Below are 26,959 nucleotides of genomic sequence, written 5' to 3' on the forward strand. Positions count from 1 at the left end.
TGTGAGTAATGAGTGATAGGAAGAGAAGGCCCAACTGCTGTAAATATAGATCGACATGGGTTCTGATTTGGTTGTCCCCACTTCCCAGCTGTGTGACCTGGGGTGTGAGCCCAATAGTATTCAGTTTCTTGCCCCCTTGCAACATTGTGCAAGGTCTTTTTTCTAATTTATATATCCAAATAGATGAAAAATGAAATCTCTTTATTATTTATGTTTGGATTTAATTAATTGTTAATGAGGTTGAGTGTTTTTGAGTAGGGCAGGGGAGGGCTGTTTGGTTTTTACATAACCATCAGTCATTTTTATTTTGTTTGTGGGAGTGTCACTTCCACTCGAATTTCATTGGCCAAAGTCAATCTATGGCAATGCCTAAATCCAAGGAAGTTGAGAACAATCAAACCACATACCTAGAGTGAGAATCAGAAATACTAGGCAAACAAAGATATTGACAACTATAGATAGATTTCCAGAAGTGGAATTGCTTGGTCAATGACAGGCATATTTGAAATTTACATAAATATAACTTTCAGTGTTCAAAAAGGATACAGCAATCAAATTTCAATAAAAATGTGCAAGAGTACCTATTTCCACACAACCTTTCCAGCTCTGGATACTATCAATTTTTTAAAATATTTTTAGTGAAATACAACATACCTACAGTATATGTATGTTCAATGTACAGCTTGATATTTTGCTTACAAAATAAACACAAACCAATGGAACCAACTCCCAGATCAAGATATAAAATATCACCTGCACTCCTCCATGTCCCTCTCAGTCATTATTAGCTCCACAATGTAAACTACTATTTTGACTTCTATCACCATAGATGAGTTCACCATTGATGAGTTTTGCCTATTTCTGAACTTTATATAAAATGGAATCATACATGCATATTCCTTTATATCTAACTTCCTTTGTTCAATATTATATTTGTGAAGTGTATCCCATGTTGTTTGTGATAGTACTTCATTCATTTCTAATGATGCTATGATTTTGTTGGATCAATATATAACATCATTAGTTTATTGCTGATAGGCATTTGGGTGATCTACTATTTTGGACTATTACAAGTAACATTGCTATGAACATTCTCATACTTTTATTTTGGTTCACATATATATGCATTTCTGTTGTGCTTATGTACCTGACTGGAATTACTGGGTAATATGGTAAGCTATAATATGTATAGCCCATCAGTTTTCCAGAGTAATTCTATCAATTTATGTTTCCACCAGCAATGTATTAGTTCCCACATCCTTGCTAACATGTCTACTTTTTTTATTTTAGCATTCATCAATGAATGTAGACTATTATCTGGTTGTGATTTTAATTTGCATTTACTTGATAACTAACAAAATTGAATGCTTATTTATTGTCTTATTGTCCATTTGGAGATTGGATTTTTGATACAGGTCTTCAAAATTTGTCATTAAAAATAATTGGGTTGCCTCCTTCTGTCACTCCTGGTGTTGCTGTGTGTTCATTAGGTATGAACCTAGTACCTCTTTTGTGAAGCAACAGCTGGGGAGACTGGCGTTCACCGTGGCTGCTGAAAAGACCAAGGAAGGAGTCAAAACTGAGAACAGCGACCATATTAATTTTGAAGGTGGCAGGTCAGGATGGTTCTGTGGTACAGTTTAAGAGGCATACACCACTTAGTAAACTAATGAAAGCCTATTGTGAATGATAGGGTTTGTCAGTGAGGCAGATCAGATTCCTATTTGATGGGCAGCCAATCAATGAAACAGACACACCTGCACAGTTGGAAATGGAGGCTGAAGATATAACTGGTATGTTCCAGAAGCAGACAGGATGTGTATATTACAAAGGGAACCTGCTACCTTACTCTAGAACTGTTTCTTCAGACCGAGAAGACATTCTAAATTAGAAAACTGCAATTCGGGAGGCACCTGAGTGGCTCAGTCAGTTAAGCATCTGACCCTTGAATTTGGCTCAGGTCATGATCTCAGGGTCATGAGACCCTGCATCTGGCTCCATGCTGGGTGTGGAGCCCACTTGAGATTCTCTCTCCCTCTCCCCATGTCCCTATCCCCTCTCTTTCTCTATCCCTCTCTTAAAAAAAGAAAAAGAAAAGAAAGAAAACCGCAATTTGGTTCCACTACATCCTGCCTACTGCAGTATAGTTTTCTCTATTCTTTCATGCTCCCCTTCCCTATTCCTTTATTGTACATATAGTAACTGCACGTGTACAAGCGTATTGCATTTTTTAACTAAATGGCCAGTGGTATGTTTTGATCAACATCAAATGGAAATGGGATGGAGAAAAATACTAGTTCTGCAAAAATACACTTTGTCCATTAAGTGACATTCTCATTTGGCTCTCATCTTTATATTCCAGTAAGTTGTTTTGTTCTCACTATTTAACAAAAAATAACAACATAAAATCCTTGCATACTTGTTCAGTTGGAGAATTTTAATGTTTTTCATTTACCACTGTGAAACCAAGGACAATTTTATAACTTTTTTGTAAGTAGCTATTAGATACAGGGCAATCTGTCCTTAAGTAGGGATAAAAAATAAATCCTAGATAGTTTTCCCTTCAAGTCAAGCATCTTGTTGTTTAAATAAACTTGTTTAAAATAAAAATAATAGTAATTAGGTTGCCTTTATCCTTATTGATTTGTTGTTCTGTAATTCTGAATATAAGTCCTTTCTCAGATATAACTATTGAAAATATTTTTTCCCATTCTTTGACTTGTCTTTCACTCTCTTAATAATGTCTTAATTTTAATAAAGTAGAATTTATTTTTTTTGTTTAGAGTTAGTGCTTTTTGTGTCCTTTTTATTTTTTGTGTCTTTTTTAAAAGATTTTATTTACTTATTCATGAGAGACACAGAGAGAGAGGCAGAGACACAGGCAGAGGGAGAATCAAGCTCCATGCAGAGAGCCTGACGTGGGACTCAATCCAGGGTCTCCAGGATCATGCCCTGGACTGAAGGCAGCGCTAGACTGCTGAGCCACCCAGGCTGCCCTTTTTGTGTCCTTTTTAAAGGATACTTGACTGTACCAAAGTTGCTAAGACATTACCCTATATTACCTTTAAAAACTTTCATTTGTTTCACCTTTCACTTTTGATGTATGGTCCATTTGGAATTAAATTTTGTATATAGTTTGAAATAGATGCAAAGAATCATTTGGATTTAATTGGTAACCCAATTGGTCCAGATCCACTTACCAAAGAAAACGGTTTCTCCCCTACTACATCACAATGGATTTTTTAAATCATAACTTGAATGACAGTAGACAGGTAGATCTCTTTTCAGACTCTACTATACCGTTGTTCAATTTTTCTATATTTGAAACAATAGAACACTGGTTAAATTATTATAGCTCTGTAAAATAATTTGATTTCTATAAATCAAACTTTTTTCTAGAAGGTTTTTAATACTATTGTCACTTGCAATTCTATGTAAAATTTAGAATTCATCTGTCAGTTTCCATTTTAAAAAGCTTACTGGGATTATTATTTTGAATAAGAAATCATATTAGGGAAAATTAACATCTTTAGAATATAGTCTTCCAGTCTATGGCCAGTGTGCAATTGTCTTTTTACTTGGGTCTTTGTTAATTTCTCTCAATGTCTTTGTGGGTTTTTTTGTAAAAGTATTGCACATCTTTTGTTAATTTTAATCCTCAATATTTGACAATTTTTTAAACTAATGCCAATGATATTGTTTTTCATTTTATATTCTGCTTGTCACTAACATATAGTAACCATTTTTGTATGCTGTGATGGTTAATTTTATGTGTCAGGTTGACTGGATTACAGGGTGCCTAGATATTTGGCCAAACATTATTTCTGGGTGTGTCTGTGAGGGAATTTCTGAATGAAATTAGCATTTAAATAGGTGGACCCATGAAGTAGTTTGCCCTCCCTCGTGTGGCTTGGCATCATCCAGTCTGTTGAGGGCCTGAATACAACAACAAAAAGACGGAGGAAGAATCTAGCCCTTCCTGCCTGATTGCTTGAGCTGGGATATCAGTCTTCTCCTGCTGTCCTGGATCTTCATTCTCAGGCCTTCAGACTGACTGAATTACACCACTGGCTTTCCTGGATCTCTAGCCTGCAGATGGCAGATTGTGGAACATCACAACCTCCCTAATTGTGTAAGCCAAGTCCTTATAATAAATCTTCTCCTATGTATATCCTATTGGTTCTGTTTCTTTAGAGAACCCTATCCAATACATATAATGATCTTATATCTGGCAAACTTGCTAAATATATTTATGAATTCTGATAAGTTTTTTGTAAATACTTTTAGAATTTCCAAACACACAACCATGTCATCTCTAAATAATGAGACACTTATTTCTTCCTTTCCAATCTTTGTAAGCTCCATTTCTTTCTTATTTTCTAAAATATCCAGCTCAAGGTTGATTAGAAATGGTAATACAACCAAGTCTCGTTTCTGATCTTAAAGGGAAAGCTTTCAATATTTTACTACTAACATGCCTTGTGTTGGGTATGTTCTAAAACCCTATATCAGATTAAGAAATTTTTTTCAATTCCTAGTTTTCCAAGATTTTTTCACATGAATAGGTGTTGAATTTTACCAAAGACTTTTTCTGCCTCTATTGTGATGATCATATATTCTTTTCTGTTAATGTGATGAATTACATTATTGCCTTTTAAATGTTAAACATTCTGGGATGCCTGGGTAGCTCAGCAGTTGAGCGTCTGCCTTTGGCTCAGGGCAGGGTCCCCGATCAAGTCTGGCATCTGGCTCCTTGCAGGGGGCCTGCTTCTGTCTCTGCCTCTCTTCCTCTCTGTGTCTCTCATGAATAAATAAATAAAATATTTTTTAATAAAGTTAAACCATTCTTTCATTCCTAGAATAAATTCAACTTGGTTATCATGTACTATCCTCCTAATTCCTGGATTTATATTGCTATTATTTTGTGTAGGAGCTTTGCATCTACATTCACAAAAGATTTAGTCGGTGGTATGCCTTTCTTACAATATCCTTGATAAATAGCCCAGGAACAATTTGAAAAGAATGTGTATTCTACATTTATTACATACAATGTTCTAAATATGTTAGGATATATTTGTTAGTCTTGTACATGCTTCTATACCATAACTTCTTTTGTCTGCTTATTTTAAATCTCCACACATGTTTGTAGATTTATCTATTTATGTTTGGAGTTCAGCTTTCACTTAATACATTTTGGAGCTCTTTTATTTTGTGCATACCACTTAAGGTTTTCTCTAACTTGTTTAATTGATCCTTTAATCATTGTGATATATCTAATATCTCTCATAGTGCTTTTTGCCTTAAAGTCTAATTTGTCTTTTATTAGTTTAACTATAGCTGCCTCATTTTGGTTCATGTTTGCATGTTATAACTTTTTCAACGCTTACTTTCAAACTTTCTATGTCTTATTTAAGGTATGTCTAAGTCACACATAGTTGTAATTTTTTAAGCCAAGCCTGACAATCTTTGTTTTTCATTGGAGTACATACTCCATTTATATTTAATGTGATTACTGGGAAATTTGGGTTTTAATCTACCATTTTACTACGTGTTTTCTATTTGCCTTCTCTTCTTTATTCTGTTTTTTTTTCAATCAAGTTGCTTATTACTTCATTTTTAACACTCTTATAATTTCTCTGCGATACTTTTTTTTTTAGCCAGTAGTTTAGTTTCTCACAATTACAACATCCTTCTGGCTTATTAATATAGTGCTTTTACCACTTTCCATACAAGGAACCTTATAACACTTCAACTCGATTTACACTTTCCCATCTTTTGTGTTATTATTGTGTATTTTAATTGTACAAAAAATTTTAAACTCCAAAAGATACTATTGTTTTTCTTTTGAATGGGCGATATTTATGTAGATTGTCTATATTAACTTTTTAGTGTTCTTGATTCCTTAAATTACCTTGTTTCCATTTGGGATCATTTTCCTTTTGCCTAAATAACTACCTTTAGTATTTCTTTTAGTGCATGTCTGATAGTTATAAATTCTCTCAATTTTTGTGTTTCTCTTAAACCTTTTTGATTCACCTTCATTTTGAAAGAATTTTTGCTTGGTTGAAACATATGTTGCTCAGCACTTTGGAGATGCCAGGTCATTTTCTCCTTTCATTATTTCTTTTGAAAATTCAGTTGTCAAGATTATTGTTGCTCCTGCAAAGATAATGTGTCTTTGTTCTCTAGTTACTTTAAAATTTTTCTCTTTGTTTCTGGTATCCATCAGTTTTACTTTGATGTACCTATGTCTAGTTTTCTTCCCTACTATATTAGTTTTCTACTGTTGCCATAAACATTACTGTAAATGTAGTGACTTAAGACAACACAAATTTGTTACCTTATACTTCTTAGGTCAGAAGTCCCGTATGTGTCTCAGTGGCTAATTTAAAGTTGTCAGCAAGGATTAGTTTCGTTCTGGAGGCTCTGGGGCAAATCCATTTTTTACTCATTCAAGCTGTTGACAGAATTCAATTTTTTTGTGTTTACAGGACTGAAGGCCCAGTATTCTTGCAAGCTGTAAGCTGAGGGCCATTTCCAAATTCTAGAGGCCATCTTCATTCCTTGGTTTCTGACCCCCAACTCCATCTTTAAAGCCAACAATGATTGGTCAAGTCCTCCTTTCACATCTCTCACTCCTGCTTTCCTCTTCCACTTTTAAGGGCCCACCTAGATCCAGGGCACTCTTATCTTAAATTCAGTTGATCAACAACATTAATTTCATATACAACTTTACTTCTTCTACCATGTAACATAACAACATACACACAGTTCTGAGGATTGGGATGTGAACATTTTGGGGGGATGAATTAGTCTGCCTGCCATAGTCATTATGCTGCTTTAAATTCATACAGCATATAGAACATGTAGCTTGAGAACTTTCTTCAGTTGTAAAAAAAGAAATCACTTTCTGGATACTAGACCTATTACTATTCTGTCCAGTAATCCTCTCTTCTGTTCTGTTTAATCTTTGTAAAATTTATCCACGGACTCCTTAATTTCAGTTATTTGATTAATTATTGAATTTTCATTTAATTTTATAATTTTTGTATCTCTGGTGAAATTATCATTATTTACTTTATTTATTGAACACATTACTCATAGTTACTTTAAAGACCATTTTGTTTACTCCAACTTTTTAATCACCTATGATTTTGTTTCTGTTGTTGTTTTTATTTTTTTTCATTGGTCCTATTTCCTAACATATCTGAAATTTCTTTATTGAATGCTAGACTTTGTGCATAGAAAATTGTAGTGGTTCTGAATGATATCTTCCTCAGGAGAAGATAAAATGTTTTTCCCTAAACAACAGACAAAGTAGGAATAGATTATCTTAACGTAGTTGAGGCTGGTCTATTGCCAGTTTAACCCTACTCACATGGTACAACACTTCCTGGGCTCAACTAAAAACCTAGGTTGTTTACTAGAGAGTACTTTGGAGATTCCTGAATTCTTATTTTTGCCTTCCCAGCACTCTGTGATATTATGGCTCTATTTAGCTTTGTAGCATTTTTAGCAGCTACTTTATACTTGGTTTCTTTGCCTCTCACACTGAACAGGCACAGGTTAAAAGTTAGGTAATGCCTCAAGAGAAAATTTCATTATCTTGCCATTTGTGATAACATAGATAAACCTTGAGAGCATTATGCTAAGTGAAGCAAGTTAGAGAAGGACAAATCCTGTATAATATCCCTTATATGTGTAATCTACAAAAGCCAAAATCATAGAAGCCAGGGCTGTGGACTGTGGGGTGGGATAAATGAGATGTTGGTCAAAAACTACAAACTTCCAGTTATAAGAGGAATAAGTACTGAAGATCTAATGTGCAGTATGATGATTATAGTTAATACTGTAATGAATACTTGCAAGTTGCTAGGATAGTAAAACTTAAGTGTTCTCAGCATAACAACATCAACAAAAAAATGGAGCTGTGAGGTGAAGGTTGTGTTAAACAACTTTATTGTAATCATTTCACAATACATATGTGCATCAAATCACATTGTACATCTTAAGCTTAAACAATGTTATATGTCAATTATATCTCAATAAAGATGGAAAAATGTAAGTGGATTAATACCTGCAGTTCAAAATTCCAGCTACCATTTTTGCAGAATTTGATAAGCTGATCCTAAAATTCCTATGGAAATGTATGGGGCCCAGAATAGTTAAAACAATCTTAGAAAAGGGGAACAAAGTCAGAGCACTCACACTTCCCAATCTCAAAACTTACTACAAAGACACAGCTATCAAGACTGTGGGGCGGCTGGCATAAGAATAGATTTATACATCAGGGGAATAGTATTGAGAGTCCAGAAATAAACCTTAAAATTGTGGTTGATTGATTTTTTTTTTGACAAGAGTGGCAAGATAACTCAATGGGGAAAGAAGTCTTTTCAACAAATGATGGAACACCTAGATCCACAGGCCAAACATGAAGTTGGACATTTACCTCATATCACATAAAAAAATAAACTCAGTATGGAACACAGACCTAAATATAACCACAGAAAGCTATTAAACTTTTAGTTAAAAAACATAAGAGTAAGTCTTTGGGACCTTGCATTAGGCAATGGTTTCTTAGATATTTTTTTTTTTTTGGTTTCTTAGATATGACACCAAACGCACAAGCAAGAAAAATATATATATATATTAAAATTTTTTATTCTTTGAAGGACTCCATCAAGGAAGTGAAAAGACAACCCACACAATCAGAGAAAATTTCTGCAAATCACATATCTGGTAAGTGGCTTGTATCCAGAATACATAAAATATATGAAGACCTCTTATGACTCAATAATAAAAAGATAACTCAATTTAAAAATAAGCAAAGGATCTGAATTGACATTGCTCTAAAGGAAATACAAAAATTGTCAATAATAAGCACATTAAAAGATGCTCAAAATTATTAGTTATTATAGAAAGGTAAATGAAAATCACAGTGAAATAGGATGGCTATTTTCACAGCCAATAGGATGGCTACAATAAATCAAGACAGAAAATAACAAATGTTAGCAAGGATGTGGAAAAACTGAAACTCTTGTATATTGCTGGTGGGGATGTAAAATGGCACAACACTTTAGAATAGAGTTTGGCAGTTCCTCAAAAAGTTAAAAATAGAGTTGCCATATGAGCCAGCAATTTCAGTCCTAGGTATTTATACAGGAGATCTGAAAACATATGTCCCCACAAATTCTCATGCATTAATATTCATAATGGCCTTATTCACAATAGCAAAAGGTGGAAACAATTCAAATGTCCATCAGCTGAGAAATGAATCAATATAAGGTAGTATAGCTACAACACGAAATATTATTCAGCAAAAACAAATAATGAAGTATGCTACAATGTGGATGAAACTTGAAACCATTATGCTAAGTGAAAGAATCCAGGCACAACGTATGTTTCCCTTTATATGAAATGTCTAGAATAGGCAAAGTCATAGTGACACAACAAAATAGATTAGTGTTTGCAGTGACTGGGGCAGAAAGCTGGAATTGGGAATGGCTGCTAGTATGTACATGGCTTCTTTATGGGATGATAAAATGTTCTAAAGTTAGATTACGGTGATGGTTGTAGAATTCTTTGAGTATACCAGAAGCAAGGGAATTTTCTACTTTAAATGAGTGAATTGTACGTCCTGTGAATTATATTTCAATAAAGTTGTTATCTTCCAAATAAATTAACATGGCCATTCTTAGGTAAATAGCCTATTGAGAACCAACTTTCTGGCCCACATCTATTTCCAGTAAGGCAACCCAGTGTACACACAAGTGTTTGTATTTTCAGAATGTCATCAAATTTTAGCCACACATTTCACAAACAGAAATTCTCGAGAGGAGAAACCTAAACACTGAAGCATGCTAGATACCACAAATGAGGATAAGCAGGACTAAATTAATCTGTAGAATCCTGGGAGTTTACTTGCAGTCTCACTTTCTCAATCAGGGAAACAAAGACCTAATAAATTAAAAATTATCAAATCCATATTCTAAAATCCAAATCTCTTATGGATACATAATATTGAGATTCAGAAGAAAAGCTAACACACTGAGATCTATCTAAAAACAGAGGATTTGAATACACAGAAGAGAAGGGGGAAGAGCATCAATTAACTATTGTGCATCTAATATGTATGTAGGATAAGCAAAGGTATGGGGACAAATAGGAGCCTTTATTTGAGATCCTGAGGGACAAAAGGAGCCTAAAACCACTGTTATGGTGAGCTTGTGTTAGAGAATTTTATATATCTCTTGATATATAGATGTCTATATCTATATCCAACAAATAAATCAGAACATACCGGATATCAGATAGAAAGGTAACAGGAATGTTCTTGATTCCAGTGAGGTAGAGGGTATTGTAAACTATGCAGAATCATCCTTGTATACAGAAGATATTTTGTTAATAAACTCATCAAGAGCAGCCTTAAAATTGAAAGATGTTGGAAAAGGGCAGCACTGAGCTGGAGGTTGTAGTGCTCTGGTTGCCAGGCAGCCACCCTCAGGCCCTCTTTTGTTACCGTGGTGATGTTTAGAGAGCTTACCTAAATACTCTTTGAGATAGCATCCGAACTCTCCACATCCCTTTAACACCAACTAGTCATGCCACTTCTTTTTATTCCTCCCCCACATCTCTACCCACACTGTCATAATCTTACCAATTAGATGAACCTACAAGTGCACTTCCAATGCCCGATGCCACAGGCTGGGAAATGATGTTGGCTTGCCTACCTAATGCAAATAAATGAAAGGATGGTGAAATGAATGAAAAGATTAAGCAAGATTATTCAAATGAAAATAACAAAAATTATAATAAAATAAGGTTTTTCAAATAAATTGATATGTTTGGGGATAACTTAGGATCCGTTCAGCTTTATGTCATGGAAAGGAGATTGCTTGGTAATCAGGAGACTTGGATAGTAGTTCTGATTCTCTGTCACTTTATCACTGGGTGATCTTGGTCATGTTAGTTCCCTTTTCAGGGCCTCAATTTCTTCATTTGTAGTAAAAGGAAGTTGGACTGGAGCAGTTGTTTTTAAGCTTTTCTGGCCACAATCTAGAGTAAGAAAAACATTCACAACTCAGTATACAAACACACACACACACACACACACACCAACAAATCTGAAACAAAAATTTTACAAAACCATCCTTACTGCCACTTTGTGTGATGCACTCTGACATTCTCTATTCTATTCTTTTTCATTCTTTTAAAGATTTTATGTATTTATTCATAAGAGATACAGAGAGAGAGGCAGAGACAGAAGCAAGCTCCACGCAGGGAGCCCTATGTGGGAGTCAATCCTGAGACTCCAGGATCATACCCTGACCCGAAGAAAGATGCTCAACCGCTGAACCACCCAGGCGTCCCCCTTTTCCATATTTTTAATTGCTGGTTGTTCCTCAATAAATTGACTTCATGCCCTCAATAATGCCTCACAATGCAGTCTGAAGAACACCAAACTAGTGGCTATCTAATGGCTCTACAGTTCTACCATTCTATGATTTTATGTTATGCCATTATCTTCTTTGTAGAATAATATTAACAATCCCCAGCATTCATTAAACCTGTTTTAAGCACTTTACCCATATGAACTTACTTAATTTTTTAACAACTTTGACTACTTTCATTAGCCCAATTTTAAAGATGAGGAAAATTAATGTGGCTATTATCTGTACACTGAATTTAGTAGACTACCAAAATTAATTTCATGATGTATTTTAAGTGTTTCAAATATCGTAGAATATCATCATTTAATAAAAGAAAATATTAGCTCGCCTGCTTTTACTATTTTATGCTTTTGGCAGGAGCACTATAACAGATCATCCAGATTTGAGGGGAGGAAAAAAATCAATAACCTAAACAATACACATTATTGGCTTTAAAAGTCGTTTACTAACTCTATTGTGTAAGTAACCCTGAAACAGACACTTATAATGCCACATCGGGGAACATTTATACGTAGGCATGATAACAACCCAAGTAGACACCTTAATTCTTAGGGACAGGCAATATCAGTAGATTGTCAGTAGAACAATGTAAGACTCCAAATGTATGCCCATAGTCATAGTACATCTTTATTGTGTGTAGTAACCTGCCTCCTTAGCGCAGTAGGCAGCACGTCAGTCTCATATTGTGTGTAGTATTGTAAAAAACAAAAGCAAAAAAAAAATGGGTGCTATTTTTCCTGATTCCACTAATTAACTACTGAGCACCACTATCAATATTCATCTTTTATGAATTAGCTGGAAGGACATAGAATATGAATACAATATTATTATGCATAAACTTCACTGAGTATATTGTTTAGGGGGTGCTGATAGAGCAGAACGAAAAATTTCAAACCAGTCCTCCTTGGATAAATAATAGAGATACTTGATATTTAATGTCCTTTGCAGTAAATCCAATAAAAATCTTACACTTCATTTATTCATTTAACAATTACTCTTGAGAAAAAAAAAACAATTACTCTTGAGCACCTACTATATGCTACATACTTATTTTTGCACTGGAGATTCAGCAGTGAACATAATAAAGTACCAACACTCAGGGAGCTTGATTATTTTGTGTTTTGTAAATTTGGATTTTTGTTCATTGTATTTGTTTATAGAGAGGCACACTTACGTATATTCCATTTGGTGGGGAGGCAGTAGGAATTACATGTTTCATTCATTTAAAATATTTGAGTGCCTTTTATGCATGGCAGTCATGAAAGAACTATACAAAACAAAAAGGATAAATCAGGTTTTGCTTTTTAAAAAGCTTACAGTCTAGTTAAATTAGTGGTTCCTAACTAGGGGCAATATTGTCCCCCAGGGGGCATTTGTCCATGTCTAGAGATATTTTTGGTTGTCATGACTTGGGTGGGGGCAGGTGTCTGGTTGGTAGAGGCCAAGAATGCTGCTAAACATCCTCCAGTGTACAAGACATCCCCACAACAAATAATTTTGTGTCCCAAAATGTCAAGAGTGTCCAGGTTGAGAAACCCTGAGTTAGAGGGTCAAACTACATACATTAGAAGTTTTGTTTTTAATTACAAGGTATTAGATGATGAATGCTAAATGAGTGATACAAAGTGATACTGATGAGAAATCATTCTAGAATGAATTGGTTATGGGAGTCCTCATGAAGGAAGTGGGGCTCAATCTCCTCGAAGCAGAGGAAAGCCTAAAGCAGGTAGCCCTGCTACCTCTCTGCCTTTATCTCCTACCACTCTCCCCCTCACCCTTGCACTCATGTCAATGGCTTTTATATCTCCTTGAAAATGCAAGCATTCTTTTAGCTCATGGAATCTGCTTTTGCTGTTCCCTTGGATTCAAATGCATTTTCCCAAGATATCCATCACTTCTTGTAAGTCTCCACTCTGTTCAATCTCTTAATAGAGAGCCCTTCCCTAATCATCATACTCCTCTATATAAAATGTTAACTCCTGGCCCCTCTATTACCTTTCCCCTTATTATGTTTTTTGATCTCCATAGCAAGATTGTACCTGGCCCAGGGCAGATACTCAAGAAATATGTGTATAATGAATAATTTGTTAGATATTAATAATGTCAGGGTTTTTCAGTCCAAGCAAATGAGAAGAAGCTTGACTAAAGGAGCCTGACTAGTATTATTCCCAATGGCCTAGAACAGTGCCTGTCTCATAGTGGGGACTTCATAAATACTTAATAAGTAACAATGAAATAGAGAGTAAAAGAAGATTAGTATAATCAAAACAAGCCTATAACCATCTTTGAAAAGTATTCTTAGGACAATTACTACATTCTTTCATTTTATCACTCTTCACTTTACTGCACTTCTCAAGTATTCTGTGTTTCACAAGTTTGAAGGTTCAAGACTTCAGTGGAGAAAGTAACTTCAGATGTGGTGGAAATAGCAAGAGAACTAGAATTAGAAGTAGAGCCTGAAGATGTGATAGAATTACTGCAATCTCATGATAAAACTTTCAGGGATAGGGAGTTGCTTCTTATGGAAAGATGATGTGAAGAATGTTGAAATGACAACTAGTTTCTTGAGATGGAGTCTACTCCTGGTGAAGATGATGTGAAGAATGTTGAAATGACAACAAAGGATTTAGAATATGATATAAACTTAGTTGATAAAGCAGAAGCATGGTTTGACAGGATTGATTCCAATTTTGAAAAAAGTTCCACTGTGGGTAAAATGCTATCAAACAGCATCTCATGCTATTGAGAAATCATTCGTGAAAGGAAGAGTTAATCAAACTTCATCATTTTCTTATTTTAAGAAGTTGCCCTAGCCATCCTAACCTTCAGCATCCATTAACCTGACCAGTCAGTAGCTATCAACACTGAGGCAACCAGCAAAATGATTATGACTTCCTGAAAGCCCGGATCATGATTAGCGTTTTTAGCGATACTTTTAAGGTATGTTCAATGTTCTTTTTAGTCATAATGCTATTGCACACCTAGTAGACTGCAGTGTAGTATTACCATAACTTTTGTATGCATTGGGAAACCCAAAAATGCATTAGACTTGCTTTATGGTGATATTCATATTGCAGTGGTCTGGAACCAAACCCAAGTATCTCAGAAATATGCCCGTATACTAGAACACCTGGGTACATATAACAAATGGTATATTTTTAATTCGGACTAGTCTGATCAACTTCTTCACTTTACATTCTTTCCGTATATGTTCTTTATAGTTTAGAAACGCAGTTTCTGACATTCTGCATCTTAGCTGTCTGTTAAGCCAGGTATTGTATGAAACATAAGTACATTTTAAGAATTCTAACCTAAAGGCAGCTCTTTACCAAGCCGGTTCTATAATTTTCTGTTTTCATTTGCACTTAATCACTAATTCACCAACCCTCCACTCAGGGAATCACTACAGACAATTATGCTAATGCTTATAGCAATAGCAACTAACGTTTATGGAGGGCTTTCTGTGCTGGGGACTCTCCTGAAGGCTGTGCATACATTATTCTAGGGTTTCTTCGTTCATACTATAAGAGACCTGTGGTATGGCATCCATGTATATTCACGAACTCAAATTTACTTTCCGTAACTGGCCCAAGGCCCAAACTCCCAAACACCTGAGCTAGGACTACTCATACCTTGCTTCCATCCTCTCTCTCTTTTCCATTGCCTCTCAGCACTCTCCTTTCTAAAAGAGCCACGGGTGCTTCTCCCCTCCCTCATCCTGCGACGTTTTGGGAACCATGGCGACCAAAGCTGTCGACCCCCCCTTCCCTCCCCTGGCGACCCTGCTGGCACCAGGTGGGAGGATCTGCTACGTAACCGCGCGTGTGACTGCCTAGTAACAGTGCCTGCGAGTTGGAAGCGCGCGGAGAGAGGGGTGGAGCGAGAGAGCTGACGACGACTAGCGGAACGTCTTTGCAGCCTCGCTTCGGAGGCGGAGCCTCGTCAGTCCGCGGGAGCAGAGTAGCGATCATTGCCTGAGCGCGCCGTTTCGTAGTCCTCAGCCTTGGACCCGGCAGACTAGCTTTGGGTAGTGAAGAGAGTACGCAGCTACCCCCACCATGTCTGGTGAGTTAGGTCAGCCTCAGGCCGGCCCCTCACATGCTGGGCTAGATTTTCCGAATCCTGACAGAAATCGGGCTGGGGTCCCGGGAGGCGTGATCCGAAGGGCCGGAAGCCAGGGGCGCAGGTCCTGGATCCAGAAGGTTCTTGAGCAGATAACCGACTCCCCTCTGCAGTGGGTCACCCCGTCGGAGGTGGTACCTGTCGCTGTGCTGGCCGTCCAGAGGTACCTGTTAGAGGATGAGCCACGCGACACCATACCCAAACCTCCCCTTTACTGCTATGATGTGACGATTTCGGACGGGGTGTACCAGGAGAAGTGCTACCTGGACCCCAGCCTGAACTTTCTCGTATACAAAAATATCCTCAAGGTGGGCATAGAAATGAAAATTTCCAGGGTCTCGTGTCTTTACAACGAGAAAAGGTTAGGCCAGGGGATCCTGTGCATAGATAACGTCCACTGTGGGGAGGCCTTAGAGGCTATTTCTTTAGAAACTCCATTCAGAAATAGTGCGCACGAGGAGGTACCGGAGAGGCCTTTAAGAGGCGGGAAGAGTCATTACCTGGCCCTGTGGAATAACGAAGATCCGTATGGAGATATTTGGCTAACCAACAAGCAACCCGAGGAACACAATTTCAACAGTAAGTAATTGGAGGGAATTGCGGAGGGGTTAAAAAAAATAGTTTTTGGGAGGGAATGACGGAGGGGTTAAAAAATTAGTTAATGGGAAGGGAAACGAGGATGCTTTGGTATTGTTCATTTCAAGCCGTGAGTGGGAATAAACAAATGCTCTTGAATGTCGAATTGGCGCTCGCTTAATGAAATTTGCACAGCCCGTGTCTTGCTTTGATTATTCTAGTGGCCATCAGGAAGTGTCTGAATACATCTCAGATTTAATCTGGCATACATACTGTGTGTGTGTTTGCCCATGGTGGAATCATCTTCTTTTCGTTCCCCTTCTAGTTGTGGAAATAGTACTTTCTGTGTTGCTTTGCGAGTGTATAGATTTGAATTCGGCCTAAAAATCGTTCAAAAAAGGATGCTCCGTGATTTATTCCTTTATAATTCGCATTAATGAAACGCCATTTTTATGTCTTTGAGTGTAGCAGTTATGTAAATATTGCTTTTTTGGATGTGTGATTTTTGTGGGCAGGCTTGGAATTTTCATTTTTATGTTTCTTATTATGTATCACAGACAATACTAACCGGAGAAGTTTAATTCTCCTGTACCAGAAGTAGGAAGTTAATCTGAAAATGCCTGTTCGTCATCAGCAACTGCTGTCCAATATATTTTATCAGAGATGGAAGGGGAATGATAGTACTACAGGCATGTAAGCATGTGCAATGGGGACCAAATAAAATGCAAAGAAAATAAAAGCGAAAGTCCTAGAGGAAGAAAGATGATAATTTTCTACATTTACTGCTTTTCAGGGTTTTTTTCTCTTTTTACATTGCAGTCATAATATCAGCTCATATATAATCTTGGTATGACGTGTATCAGCAACAGTTGAAACTGAAAAGACAACTGGATCAAAAATATACAATTAAAGTAATATCCAGATATAGGGAAAAAATGTTGTAGAAAGGTATGGAAAAGGTTGATTTAAATAACTTAAGTTTTAAAAGCAAGATAGCCATTTCAGGGATGAAATAATGGAATGATTTTTATCTCAAGCATGGAATAAAGCGGTACTGCATTACTACTGTTAAGTGTTCATCATTTTTATTTTTAGGATTGGATACATAAATGAAAAATTGATAACTAGAAGAATTAAGAGGGAAATAATAATTTATAAAAATATATTTCATTTTTCTGACTATGAAAGTAGTATTTATTCATTATTAAAAACATATTTTTATTACAAAAGGCAATGTCCAGGTGCTAAAAAATCCAAACTATGTATTTAAATTATATTGTTGGCTAGCAAGAAAAAGAGCATTACAGACTGAAAAGCAAACACTTATTGAACACCTACTGTGGGCAAGATAATATTAAAAGCACTTTATTTGTGCTTTTAAAGCACATAAACATAAGAAAGTATATTGTATTAAAAAATGTAAGACCCAAATATAGTAGAATTTTGATGACAAAATCTAGAAGTAGGTATATATTGGTGTTCTTTCAGGTTTGCTGTATGTTTGAAATTTTTAATAATAAAATGTTGGGGTGGAGTGAAAGACCCCTTTACCTCCTCCCATGCTTTCAACTTTCTTCTCAAAACTCCAAACGTTCAGCAGTTTGGTGTGTATCCCTGAAAAAAAATTCTGTGGCATGGCATGATTTGCTGTTTACGCTTATCTCAAGCATCTTTAATATACTTCTGCACATATTTCCACAGCATGGGTGTACCCATGTATCAATTTTAGGCAATTACTGGTTTTTCAGTTTAGATCCCGCACTGAACATCGTTAGGACATACACAAACTTGTGGATTGTATTCAGGAATTTCTGTTAAATGGATAGATAGATCCCTAGAAGTGAAATTGCCCGGTTAAAGAGTACTTAAATTTTTTGTTTTATTGGATATTGATTAATAATCTTCTGAAAAGGTTTTACTAATTTACATTCCCATTACTCCATATCGTACTGATTTTAAATTTATCTTTTGAATTTTCTGATTTCTTTGCTAATGACTATTGAGTATTTGGTATATATTGCAAATTACATTCTCACGCTCTCTTTTCCCTTAACTTGGTTTATGGTCCATTATGGGCTTTCCAAAACTTTTCTCTTAAGACATGATCTGTACAATGTGTTAAAGTCTTAAAAATATAGCTTGAAATACAAAAAGAAATACACCTTAAAAATATTAAACCATCCCCCCAGTTCAAGATACAAAGCATTTTAAGCACCTCAGAAGTCTCCCTAATGCCCTCTCCTGGTCAATATCCGACTCCAAAGGCAACCAATATTGTGATCTCAAAGACAGCTTTTCAAAATGGAAGTTAGGTCATGCCATACTCCTGTCTGAATCTCACCAGTGGCTCTCCATTGCACTTAGAGACAATCCGGACCTCCTATCAGGATGCGTAAGGCCCTGTGATGAGGGCACACTTTCTTTAAATAGCCAGATAATACATCTTTTTGCCTTTGTCAGACATGTAGTCTCCATTCACAGCTATTCAACTTGGCCAGAGTATAGCTAAAGCAGCCATAGGCAGTATGTAAATGAATAGGTTTGGCTGTTTTATAGAATTTTATTTACAAAACCTGGCAGCAAGCCAGATTTAGCTCAGGGGCTATATAGTTTGCGGACCCCTGCCCTACGGCATCCCCTTGTGTCTTTAACCCCTCTCCACCATTTGATTTCCAAAATACCGGTCCTTTTTCATCTCAAACCTCCTTGTTCTTTCCTGCCTCTAGTATGATGTTCCTGCTTTTTCCTCTTTCTGGAAAGTTCCTTCCCATCTTCAGGTTTCAACTCAAATATATAAAACATGTTAGAAAAGAGCTGTTTATGGGGGATCCATGGGTGGCTCAGCAGTTTAGCGCCTGCCTTCGGCCCAGGGCGTGATCCTGGAGCCCTGGGATCAAGTCCCACATCAGGTTCCCTGCATGGAGCTGCCTTCTCCCTCTCCCTCTGCCTGTGTCTCTGCCTCTCTCTCCTCTCCCTCTCTGTCTCTCATGAATAAATAAATAAAAATCTAAAAAGAAGAGAAAAGAGCTGCTTAAATACGTATTCCCTCCCCATTTATTTTTATTACATCACTGTGGAAATGCTCTTCATAAAATAAATAACACTCTGAAGTTATTATTTATCTTGTTTTCTTTTTTCTGCCACTGATTTCTAAGATCCATGAGGGCAAGGAGTCTGTTTTTTCACTGCTGTGGGGCATTTTTCCTATACCCAGAACAGTGTCTGCCATGTGGTAGGCATTCAATAACGGTTTATTGAATAATAAACATAAGAAATGCATAAAATAAGTTACATTAATGGATTTTCTAACATTGAACCACTTCTATATCTCTACTTGGTCATGGTTGTTATATTTACCTCTGTATATTTAAGGTGAATTTGTTCCATGGATTTTATTTTTTTAGGGGGCTTACTTTTTTTTAAAAAAAAGATTTTATTTATTTATTCATAAGAGACACAGAGAGAGAGAGGCAAAGAGAGAAGCAGGCTCCATGCAGGAAACACAATGTGGGACTCGATCCCAGGACTCCGGGATCATGTGCTGCACCAAAGGCAGACGCTCAACTGCTGAGCCACCTAGCCATCCCTAGAGGGCTTACTATTTTAACCCAACATTGATATCAGGTTAATTAATATTAGCCTAGTAGAATTAGTTGGGAAATTTGCCTGTTTTTCTGTACTTACAGACATCATTTATTCATTAAAGGTTTGGTAGAATTTACCCAAAAAACTATTTGAACCTAGGGCCTTGGGCCAGGATTGGGGGTTGAGAGAATGAATCCTTTTCAATTTCTCATAGAAAAAATGATGAGGGCAGCCCTGGTAGCTCAGCGGTTTAGTGCTGCCTTCAGCCCAGGGCCTGATCCTGGAGACCTGGGATCGAGTCCCACGTCAGGCTCCCTGCATGGAGCCTGCTTCTGTCTCTGCCTGTGTCTCTGCCTCTCTTTCTCTCTCTCCATTTTGAGAGTTGATATTTTACTAGGAAATTTCATCTCACTTAGAGCTCAGATTTGTATGCAGTAGTCTCTATTTTTAAATTTTAGTCTATATTTTTAAAATATTTTAGTCTTGTTTCATCCCTTTTACATTTCTAATGTTTATGTGCTTACCCTTTTTTATGGTCAGCCTTGCCAGAGGATGGTCTGCTTTATTAGTATTTAAAAAAAGACTTGGCTTTACTAATTAAGTCAATGTTGGGGAGATGTTTTCTACTTTATTAACACTATCATCTTTTTTTAAAAAAAAGATTGTATTTATTCACGAGACGCAGAGAGGGTGGGGGCACAGAGACACAGGCAGGGAGAGAAGCAGGCCCATGCTGGGAACCCAACGTGGGACTCCATCCCGGGTCTCCAGGATCACACCCTGGGCTGAAGGTGGCACTAAACTGCTGAGCCACACGGGCTACCCTTTTAATTTTTTTATTTGTTCATTTTTTTTTGTACTACCTTCTTGAGTTGAATGCTTAGTTCACTTAGTTCCTTGTTTCTTTCTTCCAAAAGCTTTTAAAATTCCAAAATTTCCCATGGATACTGCTTTGGCTGCTTACACCAGGTTTTGAAGTATAGAGATTTTATTTTTACTCATTACTCATATTTTCTGATTTTAAATTTGAGTTTCTCTTTAACCCTCAAAATTTTAGAAAAAGCTTACTTATTAGATATGAAGTCTATTATAACAAGTTTTAAATTTTTTTAAAAGATTTTATTTATTTATTTTGAGAGCGTGTGTGTACACAAGTGATGGGTGGGAGGGGCAGAGGTAGAGGAAGAAGCAGACCCCCTGCTGAGCAGGGAATCTTGATCCCAGGACCCCAGATCACCACCTGAGTCAAAGGCAGATGCTTAACCAACTGAGTCACCCAGGTGCCCCTATAACAAGTTTTAAAATTTTAATTAAAATATTCCATATTCTTATTTTAAAATCTATTTTTATTTGCCCATTTCTCTGAGAGGAATATTGGCTTTTCTTTATGACAGTGGTTTTGTTCATTTCTCCTTTTATTTCTAAAAGTTTATTTAAATGTTACTATAAAGTGTATGTATCTTTCTCCATCCTTTTATTTCTATTTTGTTTCACATTTGTCATTTTAAAGAAATATATAGCTAAGATTTTAGCTTTTTGACCCACACCAATTCTTTTTCTTTTAAGAGATTAATTTAATCCAATTAAATTTAAAGTTATTAATGATGTTTTTGTATCTGTTCTTACAGAAATACTTTCTTTACTATATGCCATGCTTTATTTTTTTTTTACTTTTCCAAGATTCCAAGATTTAAATTCTTTTTTCCTTCTAGTGCTTTTAGAAGTTATACATTAATGTGTATTCTCCTAAAGGTTACTCTTAATGTTTTAACAAAATTATTAAGCTTTGATTTTTGTGTCAATCTCCAGAATTACTCACAATTTATAAGATCTTCCTCTTGAACAATACAAGATATTTAGGACTCTACTTGGCCATGATGCAATTTGGCATGTTGCTGTATTGGATTTGAAAGTATTTGATTAAGGATATTTGCCATCGTGAATGATTTGGATTTATAGATTTTTTTCCCTTTGTACTACTTTGGGATTTCCAAAGTAATTTTCCAGGATTTATCTGTGTTTATAAAATGAATTGTTAGAACCTGGTGCCATTTTTGGAGGTCATTATTTGTGAGCTTTTTCACTTTCTTCCACAGTTATTGACCTATTATTCCAGTTTTCTTCAGCTCCTAAAGGCAATATTGATAATTCATATTTTCCTAGGAGATTATCAATTTCACTGATATTTTCAAACTTAGTGATATATAATCATATATAATAATATTTTTCTCTAGGTTTATAGTTGATCACATTTCAAACATCTTTTTCTGTCTTCACAGTTGCACTTGTCAGAGGTCTACCTTTTCATTAAATTTTCCAAGGAATTGTATTTAACGGTTCTATGTTTTTCTAATACATTATTTTTAGCTCTTATCTTTATTCCTTTTTGCATTCTTTGGGTTTATTCTTTTGCAGTAGTTTTCATTGTGTGGTTCAAGGACCGCTAGAAGTGTTCCCAAGACCTTTTCAAGGGATTCACATCAAAACTATTTTCATAATAATAATACTAAGACTTCATTTACCTTTTATTACTTTAATTCCCTGAAAATATACAGTGCAGTCTTCCAGAGGCTATAGAACATGTAACATCGAAATGGACTAAATGCCAAAGAAAAATGAGTATCTACCTGTCTTCTATTAAGCTAGACACTAAAAAAATTTATAAAAATGCAAACCAGTGCCACTCATCTCAATAAATTTTTCATTTTTCAAAAAAATATATATATATTATACATAATAGATTTATTGTTATTTTTAAGGGAGTTAATGAACAATTTTTATTTCTTAGTTTTGCTTTATAATATGGCAAGTGTTGAATAGATATTTACAATAATAAAAGATATTTGAGGTCTTCAGTAATTTTTTTTATTAATTTTTATTGGTGTTCAATTTACCAACATACAGAAAAACACCCAGTGCTCATCCCGTCAAGTGTCCACCTCAGTGCCCGTCACCCATTCCCCTCCAACACCCGCCCTCCTCCCCTTCCACCACCCCTAGTTCGTTTCCCAGAGTTAGGAGTCTTTATGTTCTGTCTCCCTTCCGTCTTCAGTAATTTTTAAGAATGTAAGAATGAAAGTGACCTTTGAGCAATTTGTAAGAATGTAATATCAGGCTCCTGATACCAGAAAGTTTGAGAATCACTATTCTTTTTTTTTTTTTTTTTTTTTTTTTTTTTGAGAATCACTATTCTGTTGCTTACTAACGTTTTATACTGAAGAACTAGTTTATTTATTTTCATTCTTTCTTTTGAAAATGAACACATTTCTATGAATTTATTCAGATTCTTCATTGTCTATATATAGCCTGTAGTTTCTTTTTGGATTTGAGAAATATGTGTATTCTATGAAGTCTGTGAGTTAAAAACCCAAACTGGGAAAACATTAACCAGACAGATTTCTGATCACAGCTAACTCTGTGGACCCAATTACAGCAGAAGCAGTGGTTCTTAGAAATCTGGTTTTACAAAAGCATATAACTCTTGAATTTACTCTAGTTAGTGAAGATACATGTGCCTTCATTGATCAAGAGAGTTCCACATATATTTCATATAATTCAGAGCTGATCTACAATTTGATCTAATTTAAAAGGAAATCACTTAATTATGTCAGAGCAAATATTAGGACCTATGATTCTGAGCTATTAATGTTTTTTGGGGGGGAATATAGAAGGAAATCATCTAAGAGGTCTGAAGATTAAAAATAGTATGTTTTTTATGATACAGGTATAACTACCACAACATTCCATTTAAATTCTTATTAAGAAATTACAAATATGGTTTTCATGCCAAAATGTTGAGTAGGTGATATATTATGTAAATTAAAATGGAAGTGGAAGATGCCTTATGAAATAAAATACTGGAACAAATACAAACTTAGGTTTTAAAAGTTGGGACTGGGCTATGAGAGAGCTAAATGTAGACAAAATTACAGATGGAACATCTCTTAACCCAAAGAAGAATAAAATAAAAAATACAAGTTAATTTTTTAAAGATGGTAAATAGCTTTTAAGGAGTTTTCTTACTTGCCAGGAAGCATCGAGATTAAAATTTCAAAGTAAAGTATATGGCATGTGAGAAGATAAAAAGTGCTATGTAGAAAAATAAGATGAGATGGGGCATAAGTAAAGGGACCAGTTTTCAATTGGGTAATTAGGGATAACATCACTGAGAAAGTGACCTTTGAGCAAAACTTGAAGCATAGGAGGAGGGAAGTCACTCTGGTATCTAAGAAGACATTCCAGACAGAGGGAACAGCAAGTGCAAAGGCCCTGGTATGGGACTATGTCTGGCATGTTTGGGAAATACAGAACTTACACATATGAAACTACAGTGAGGGCAATACAGAAAAATGTAATAAAACCATTCCATAAATTAAATATGCAAGTGCTTAGTAATGGGAAAATACTCCATGGCATTGAGGTTTCCCCACAAAATTTCTTAAGGGAGATGAATTTATTGAAGTATCATTAACATATGGTGTTATATTGGTTTCAGGTGTACAATATAATGATTTAACTATACAATATATTTCTCAGTGCTCATCAGAATACGTGTTCTCTTAATCCCTTTTATCTATTTTACCCATCCCTCCACCTAGGGGGAGATGAGTTTAGATCCAAGTCTTTCAGGAGGTAATTATCCAGTTTGACAAGGCAGAGGGCAGTCAAAATAGAATAGTATGTTAGCTAATATAGATATTTACCTTCGTTCCAGGCACATAGTAAGGTGTGTGAATATATATATATATATATATATATATATATATATATATATATATGGGTTTTTTTTAGGAAAAAAAGAATGCACGCACATGAGAGAGTTGGGGGGACAGTAGGAAGGGAGAGAGAGAATCTTAAGCTAGTTAAGCAGGCTTCATGCCCAGCACCCCTGAGATCATGACCTGAGCTGAAATCAAGAGTTGGCTGCTTAACTGACTGAGCTACCCAGGTACCCCTACATATTAGCTATTATTATTAAGGATGGCATGTACTAATAAGTTTTGTATGTGAGAAGTATATAGACTGGCTTGGCTGGTAAGAAGGATTTGCTTTGGGGATGATCTGGATACTATTTAACTATTAAAACAATTTTAAATTACCATGACATATTAAGTAGGATTTTTTTCTATTCTATTTTTTTTATTCTAGATACCAAAATAATTTCCCTTTCTCACCTTGAAATGACCTGGGCTAACAGAAGGAATTTTCCTGCATTGCTTGTGAGAATCTTGCATAAATCAAAACTGCGATACTATGGAAAACCTGATAAAAAGATGATTGAGCCATACCAGGTATAAGTAATGACAAGATTCTACATGTTAATGAAATGGTTTTAGATTATAGCTTACAGACTTGATTCCATATTGGAATAATTTATGTTCAAATAATATTTTATAAGTTTAATAATTTTTAAAATGTGCATAAATGCCCATTTCAAGGTTTTTTTCTATGTAATTTCTTATACTGTGTTGGTACCTTTTAGTTCCCTGATTCAGCTGGTCTCCTCACACTTTTTAATGTATCTTCAACCTTTTCTTCTCTACTGTGTTTTCTGCACCAGCATATAGACATACTCTAGTCTCTAATTTTAAAAAAAGAAAAAAAATCTCCTTTGACCCCAGGACTCCTCTATTCCCTCTCTTCTCTTCTGGCAAGCTCCTTGAAGAAGTAGTCTCTACTAGATGTTTTCACTTTCTTACCTCCCATTTACTTTTCAACACAATTAGTTTGACTTTTTTTCTTCAGCTGGTCACTCACTAGAGACCCCTAGAGACCTTCTGATTGTCAAATCTAGCTGATACTTTTCTGTTATCTTGACTCTCTGTGTCATATAATGCTAATGAGAACTACCTTCTTGATTTCTGTCCTGTTTGGTTGTTTTTTTTTTACTTAACATTTCACCATATTTTCACATGTTATCAAGAATTATTTTAGGAGTCTTTTAAGCTTTCATTATAACAGTTATATATACTTTGAGGGAATTTGGGAAATGCAGAAAGCTATATAAATAAAGCTGATAAATAATATCACCCCAAATTCTACCAGAGCCACTATTAATATTAAAGTGTTTTATTCCCTTTTTTGTATGTATATATCATGTCTACATACATTCATAGCGTATATATGCATATATCTATGTCATATGTATGTTACATATATCACATCTGTATGTATATATGTGCATATCATATTGCATGACTATGTCATATATTAAATTATCTTACAAAATGGAAATCATATTGTATGTACAATTTTGTGGGGTTTGGGGGATTTTTTAAAAAGATATTATTCATTTAATAGAGAGAGAGCAGAGTAGGGAGAGAGAGAAAGCAGACTCCCCACTGGTCAGGGAGGAGCCTGACGTGGGTCTCATTCCCAGGACCCAGGAACCCAGGGCCATGACCTGAGCCACTTAACAGACTGAGCCACCCAGGTGTCCCTTGTACATACAATTTTGTATTACTTAACATTTCCTTAAGTATTTTCTGTTACTAAAAATCCTTCATTCATAAATTTCAATAGCTGCAGATTGTATCATAACTCATTCAGTCATTCCCCTATAGTTTTGCTTTCTCATTCTTTTTTTTTTTTTGCTTTCTCATTCTTAAAATTGAAATTCTCTGTAGATAAAAGTAACAAATATGCATATGCTTTTTCACTCTTTTTTTCTAGACATTTTTGGAAGTTGCTGACAGTTCAGGCACGGTGTCAGTGATTATGTGGAATGCCCTGTGTCCTGAGTGGTATAAAAGTTTGAGGGTTGGTTTAGTCCTTCTGCTTCAGGATTATTCTGTTAAAAAGAGTTATCCATTCAGGATGCAGCCTCTCCCTGTGGATCCGCAGATCAAACTAATTTCTACAATGGGTTAAGTATTCAATAAATGTATTGTTCTATGGCTTTTTGTTTGTATAAATTTGCAAAATACCATACCAGCCAAAGACTCTTAAAAATTGCCAAATCTGTTAGAACCTGGTAAACCTTTAAATTCCTTTATCTTTAAAAATTTTTAAGCGCTCACTAAATATTGCATTTATTAAGAAGAAATAATGTGAGATATTTATTGTTGATTAATGATGAGCTCCAACTTAGGATGTACTTATTTTTGTTTTATGTTTTGTCTTACAATACTAAATTAATGACTTTAATATACTTTTCTGTTACTATAAGATGCTATTCAAAGGGCTTTTGTTAGCATTTTATTTTGAAATAATTTCAAGCTTGGGTA

General features: G+C 35.5%; 1 protein-coding gene and 1 pseudogene across 5 annotated transcripts in view; both read left to right on the forward strand.

Annotated features, from left to right (window-relative positions):
- RADX (RPA1 related single stranded DNA binding protein, X-linked) overlaps positions 1-26,959 on the forward strand; it is a 264,805-nt gene that overhangs the window by 158,137 nt on the left and 79,709 nt on the right. For 3 of the 5 annotated variants that reach the window (XM_072743305.1, XM_072743303.1, XM_072743304.1), the window contains 3 exons: positions 8,608-8,739; positions 24,882-25,024; positions 26,406-26,598. In XM_072743305.1, coding sequence (XP_072599406.1) covers positions 8,610-8,739; positions 24,882-25,024; positions 26,406-26,598 — 466 coding nt within the window. In that variant the 5' untranslated portion in view covers positions 8,608-8,609. Of the gene's footprint in view, positions 1-8,607; positions 8,740-14,251; positions 14,391-15,121; positions 16,152-24,881; positions 25,025-26,405; positions 26,599-26,959 lie in introns of those variants that run through there. The other 2 variants (XM_026014832.2, XM_026014833.2) reach the window with 1 other exon arrangement.
- LOC140596278 (small ubiquitin-related modifier 3 pseudogene) lies at positions 56-1,950 on the forward strand (annotated as a pseudogene).

The sequence above is a fragment of the Vulpes vulpes genome, chromosome X (assembly GCF_048418805.1).
Source record: "Vulpes vulpes isolate BD-2025 chromosome X, VulVul3, whole genome shotgun sequence".
In the NCBI taxonomy this organism is placed as follows: domain Eukaryota; kingdom Metazoa; phylum Chordata; class Mammalia; order Carnivora; family Canidae; genus Vulpes; species Vulpes vulpes.